General features: G+C 42.8%; 1 protein-coding gene across 1 annotated transcript; it reads left to right on the top strand.

Annotated features, from left to right (window-relative positions):
• On the top strand, positions 1-4,178 carry hoatz (HOATZ cilia and flagella associated protein). The gene has a single exon (XM_039610835.1). The coding sequence runs from the start codon at positions 82-84 to the stop codon at positions 547-549; it is 468 nt and encodes a 155-aa protein (XP_039466769.1). The 5' UTR covers positions 1-81; the 3' UTR covers positions 550-4,178.
• The last annotated feature ends 1,945 nt before the right edge of the window (positions 4,179-6,123 follow it).

The following is a 6,123-nucleotide window of genomic DNA, read 5'->3' as shown; positions in this document are numbered from 1 at the left end:
ATGGTGACCACAGTAAACAAGAGCGCTGTTATCTGTTTAAATTAAAAGTTTCTCTGAGCTGTTTCTGGCCTGAAAGCTCAAATGTCGGTCCAGGCGGATCCTCCGGAGCAGGAGGAGGCTGATCTGCTCTTCATCGTGTTTGAAGGATCCTCCCCGGAGGATGTGTCCCACGCCAGGCAGCTGTGGAGCTCCCTGTCCCTGCTGCCGCCGCTAGAGTCCCGGCTAGTGTCGGCGGATATCCACCAGAGGCTGCCGGTGTCCCGGCCGCAGCGCAGCGGGAGCACCGCCGCCACAGGTCCCGCTCCGGAGCCGCAAAGAGTCCCCGATCCCCGGCAGCGGCAGGAGGAGAGGCGGCGGTACGCGGCCATGGGCGACCAGAGGAAGGAGATCCTGGCTCTGCTGAGGAGGCAGAGGGAGCGGAGGATCCAGAAGGAGCTGCTCTCTGTGGCCTTCAAGCCCAAAGGAAAGGTCGGCAGAGAAAACGAAGGAAAAGAAAAGCCTGAGGAGGACTCTGAGGAGGACAGGGAGCTGGTCAGGCAGCTTCAGTAGAAGGAAACTGGGAGTGTAGAGAGGAGCAGGTGTGTTTGAGATATTTCTGACTGCAGGATTAAAGTGTTCAGACAACGAAACGTCTCTCACACACATTCCCTTAATCCATCAAAACCAGTTTATCCATATGACTGTTAGCGTCTTCAGTATGGGCACACTATGGGAAAAAACAGATATGTAAAGCAGTGAAAACAAGTATTATAAGGGGAGCCAAACAACTCCGGTGGCAACTAAATAATATTTTAAATACAGGAAGATTAAAATGTTTAATTTATGTTTAACTAGGAAAAATTAACCACATTACATTTATATGCAAAGAGAATGCCTTATAGGTCAAAAATGTTTTTGAGTACATAGTCACCAGCAGCCCATCTAAGTTTAGGGGGTGGGTGTTCAGTTAACATCCAGCCCTTTTTGAAGAATTCTGTAAGGGGGCAACATGTATGTTTTTTATCCACATAATTGTATAGATATCTGCACCCATCTAGCCAGATTTTATTTAAAATCTCTTTATTGGAGAGGTAACAACCTCTGCTTTCTAAAAACATTCCTAAATGTCATGGACAAAAATAAAACCTATTTATTCTGCTGATGAGCTGGTGGGTCATAAGAAACTATATCTGCTAATGAGCTTCACACAGAGAACAGATGAGGCGTGTTTTGTAGTTTTAATCTGATATTTTTATGTAAATAAGAATAATCTGATTGTGTTTGGAGTGTTAGACTGATACTGGTGTCAAGCACAGCGTACACAGCAGTTTGCTTCAAACAGCATTACATAATGTGAGGTGAAGCCTGTGTGGATATTCAAATTCCAAATGTCCAGTGGAGAAGGGCCGACCATAATAGGATAAGAAGAGTCCTGCTGACTGTTGACTTGAGCTAATTTGGTTAAAGTTTTCAAAGCACACAGAAGCCCATCGCCTACAAACGCTCTTTAACCTCTCAAACCCAGATTGGGAGAGTAAGTCACTCTTAAGTGAGTCTAAAATGATCCACCACTCAAAATCCAAGTATACGAGTATCAACAATGCCCTTCAGCACTGGCTGTAATAAGAACCTGTCATTAGTACCTTTCCTAATGATCATTTCTTTTATGGCATCGTTGAAACTTTAATATTGGATGTTTAGGAGATCCTAATGTGACCCAATCTAACCGTAACCTTTGACAGAAGTTCGGTAAGGGCTTTACTGCTTTATTACTTCTTCTTATGTCATATTATTGGATTGTCAGTCATCTGTGAAGTACTTTGAAGTTCACCAACCTGCTTGAAAGGTGCTTACAAGTATGATTTATTATTTCTCAAAGAGAGTTGCAGAACGTACCATTATGAACATCAACAGGCTTGGCACTGTATAATAACTCACACAGAGTTTATATCACGATATGTGAGGTTTCAAAAACACCTCTCCTCTTATAGTGTGGTGTAAGAGTGAGGCCTCAGAAGTAGCAGTCCCACTGGTTTCTCCATAGGGATTTGGATTCTGAGTAATAACACCGTGACCACCCAATCAGACCTACTTTGGGCTGCGACACTGTGAATGCTCCGACATCTTCCTCCTTTAGATTTGGACAGCCTTCATTTGGAGCACCTGAGAGTTTGTCCCGTTCATTCCCGGCCTTTCTGAGAGGGCAGTTGCGTCGGTAACTGCACTCAGATCTGTCTCTTGTCATCATCGTGGTCTGAAAACACTGTGATACTCAACTGGAGGTTCAAAATAGGACTTCTCCAAACCAGTGTTTGATGTCATAGTGGCTATGCCCATCTTTTACGTACACTCTATAACAGGGGTGGGGGAACTCTGGGCCTCGCGGGTCCTGCAGGTTTTAGATGTGTCCTTGATCCATCACAGCTGATTCAAATGGCTAAATCACCTCCTTAACATGTCCTGAAGTTCTCCAGAGGCCTGGTAATGAACCAATCATTTGATTCAGTTGTGATGACCCAGGGTGAGATCTAAAACATGCAGGACACCGGCCCTCGAGGCCGGGAGTTCCCCACCCCTGCTCTGTAAGACTACCTTTTTGAAGCCTTTGTCATCATCATCTTGGTATTTGAATACAAGCTTAGAGCTGTTGAGTTATCAGCTCATGCTAGAAGTGGTTATCTCGGTGGATCTCAGTTTCCTGCCCGGTCTCATGACAAAACATGAAACAGTCGCGTAAAAGTAACGTGTGCATAAACTGACATGTTTTTCTTTGGTTTTTAACCTTCAGTATGCCTCGAGTCTGCAGCACGTCTGTTTTCAAACCACCTCAGAGCTTTAAAAAAACAAGGCAGCTGCTGCTGTAGGAGCTGTTTACGAGTTTGTAGCTGAATAATTAGAACAAGTTGAAAGTTTAAGTATTTATACATGTTTATGTGTTTTGATTAGGTTATTTTTATTTAGCTTGGTATTTAGTCTTATTTTTCTTTTGGTTTTTTAGTTGTTTTTGAGAAGGTAGAGAGGTGCAGGACCAGCATGCACTAAAGAATCCATTTTTTTTAGCAGTACAAAGGATAAAATAAACCATAAATTCCACTGATTTTATTTGACTTCTTTTTCCTGCATACATTATTTGCTCATCATGCATCAGTGTCCTTTTAAATGGTGGTTTTTAAGTTTGAATGTGACAAATAGCCACTACAGTTGTATTTTAACGCAAATCCTAATCTTTTTCTAACTGAACAGTGTTGGTGTCAAACATTGAATGAAAATTAAATAAATCTGTGAAAGAGAATCATAAACTGCAAAAGTAATACCACAGAAAATGTAAAACTGTGCATCCGTGTGGGACTTGCACTTATTCTTGTTTAAAATTCTTCCTACAGCTCAAATAATTGTTTTCAGAGATTCTTCTTTAAAGTTTAAGGGAAATATTTGGAAGCTTGATTTATGCAATGGTTTCAAATGTGATCATTTCAGCAGCTGATGATTTAAAGATGATTTTAGAGGTGGTTGCAGTGACGACAATTCACCATAAGATGTCAGTAAAAGTTCATTTGTGGGAAATCTCCTGAGATGAAGCTGTTTATTTTCCACACTGCAATCCCTCCGATGGTTATTTGTTTGCTCAGACTACTTTCACCCAAATAATTTATCACGGCACCCTGCAGCTCCGAGGCTGTGCCGGTGGGTGATATCTTAGCTCGGCAGTCTCTCCTCTCTCAGGGCTGGAAAACAGATCGCTGTAATATCTGCCCGCCAGCTGTTGCCCGCTCTGTTTGCTGCATGCGCTTCATCACCGCTCTTATGAGACGCAGCTCTCTGAGGGAGTATTACGGTCAGTGGAAACTGATGTTCCTGATATTTACCTGACATTTCACACAGAGCCAGGAGACTCTGGGAGCTGATCTGCTGAAGCCCGGTGTCGGCAACACGTTGCTGAAAATCCAACTTCTTCTCTTTCAGACTCGCTCAGGAGAAACTTCTTTAAAAATACATGAAGCTTTCATAAATTCTTAAATGCTGTAAACAGGATCTGTGGGCGAATCAAATGTTAAATTTTCTTTGTAAATATTTTCTGATGATCTGAATCAATGATGTTTTATTCCCTGATGTCATTTCCTTTCTTTAAACATATTTCCCATAAATACTTAATACTCACATATTCATTATTTAAAAGATACGACTCTTATTTCATATAATAAACCCCATTAAATGATGCAAATAAACATTTGTTACTCCATCTCAGTGCTTTGTCCATCCATTTATTTTCTCTTATTTTCTCTTATCCTGACCTGCAAGCAAGAATTCCCAGACCTCCCTTTTCCCAGGCACCTTCTCCAGCTTATCCGAGGGAACACCGAGGAATTCCCAGGCCAGCTGAGAGATGTAATCTCTTTAGCATGTCCTGGGTCTGCCTCGGGGCCTCCTCCCCTGGGACATGCCCAAAACTCCTCACGCAGGAGGCGCATCATTTTCAGATGCCCGAAACACCTCAACTGGATCCTTTCGAGGTGGAGGAGTAGCAGCTCTAGTTCCACTGCTCATGCTCTTGTTTTTTCAGTGTCTACCCAGAGCTCGTGACCATAGGTGAGGGCAGGGACGTAGATTGACCGATAATTTGACAGCTTAGCTTTTACGCTCAGCTCTCTCTCCAGCGCCCTGGCATAGAGAGGAGCCTGAGGAATGTAACCCCCTCCTGTAGTTGGAACACACCCTCTGGTCCCCTTTCTTAAAGATGGGAACACTACCCCAGTCTGCCAGTCCAGAGGCACTGCCCCAGAACTCCACGTTGTAGAGGCGCGTCAACCAGGACGGCCCTACAACAACCAGAACCTTTAGGAACTCAGGGTGAACCCCAGCCTCAGTGATCTCACCCATCACTGAGGTAGTTCAACAACTTTCTGACTATGTCACCTTTTATATGAGTTCCTGCTGAAGATTACAGTTTTTAAAACTGCTAAAAGAAAGTATTATATATGCTTACTGTTATATTGTGGTCTGTTTTTATTGGCAGATAAATTCTTGTAATGAAAAAACCATCACATCTAAATGGGAAAATGTCAATACTCATTACTAAATTTAAAAGTATTGTATATATGGTGCAGTCAAAGTTTACATACATTCATCCTGGTGAAGTAGTAGCTCATCCAGCTCATGAGCCCCACCCTGTCCTCCTTTAGTTGATCATTGTGTGCGGCTTTAAGTAAAATCTGGTCGACACAGTAGGAGAGGCAGGGATTCAGAAACAGCAAAACTACAAGCTGTTAAACCAAAACAAAGCTGAAAGATGCTAAAAATCTTCATCAAGTTCTTTGGCTTCTATTTCTTCACTGAGCATGCCCTCTCACTTGACATTTAGTCATTTGAGCCACTGCCAAAATGAAGTTATTGATCTATTGATCTTAAAATGTGACATATTTGCATATTTGGGAAGAAGTTCTCCTCAGACCTCCTCCACTGTTGATGCATGCTGCGCTCATGCAGCCTCCAAATGGTGACATAAACCTCTTGTTTGGCACTAAATGAGGTACAGCACAGCCTCAGTCCTTGGAGGATATCGTACATTAGATGCATATTTCTGTGCTGCCCCTGGGCCTAATGGGGCTTGATGACAGTAATGCTTCATCTCAAGGAGGAGCTGCATTTTTAAGTGCGTACAAACAAGCTGACTGCGTGACCTTCTCTGTTAATGACAGCGCAGCATTACATAAGAGCTTTTAAACGCTGCAGCTAGGTTGGATATACATCAGTGGGTGTTGTTTTCAGCCTATGTGGCATAAGTAATACAAATAAATTAGCTGCAGATGAGCTGAAAGTAGGTTATTTGTTTCCATTAGAAACAAGGAGGACTTATAATGAGACAATTTATTTTCAGTGAGGTTTACCCCAGTGATCGATGCCCTGTATTCTCATGAATTCATCTTGGCCTGGACACAGTCTCACTCTGGGATTTCCAGGGAGTGATCAATATCCTTCCTATTGACAGTGACCTTGTCTGTGAGGTCACCTGGTGGATCTGTGTTTGGACCTCGAGCTTTCACAGAAAACTGATTAGACTGCATATCTTCTTGGATTTCAGAGTTCAGTTCAGTCCAATTGCTCATCCCTTCCTGTGGCATGAGTGAGGAGACTGAAGTGTTCTCA

Source organism: Oreochromis aureus, linkage group 4, assembly GCF_013358895.1.
Source record: "Oreochromis aureus strain Israel breed Guangdong linkage group 4, ZZ_aureus, whole genome shotgun sequence".
In the NCBI taxonomy this organism is placed as follows: Eukaryota; Metazoa; Chordata; class Actinopteri; order Cichliformes; family Cichlidae; genus Oreochromis; species Oreochromis aureus.
Note: the sequence above shows the minus strand (reverse complement) of the source record. Positions and strands in the feature narration are given on the sequence as shown.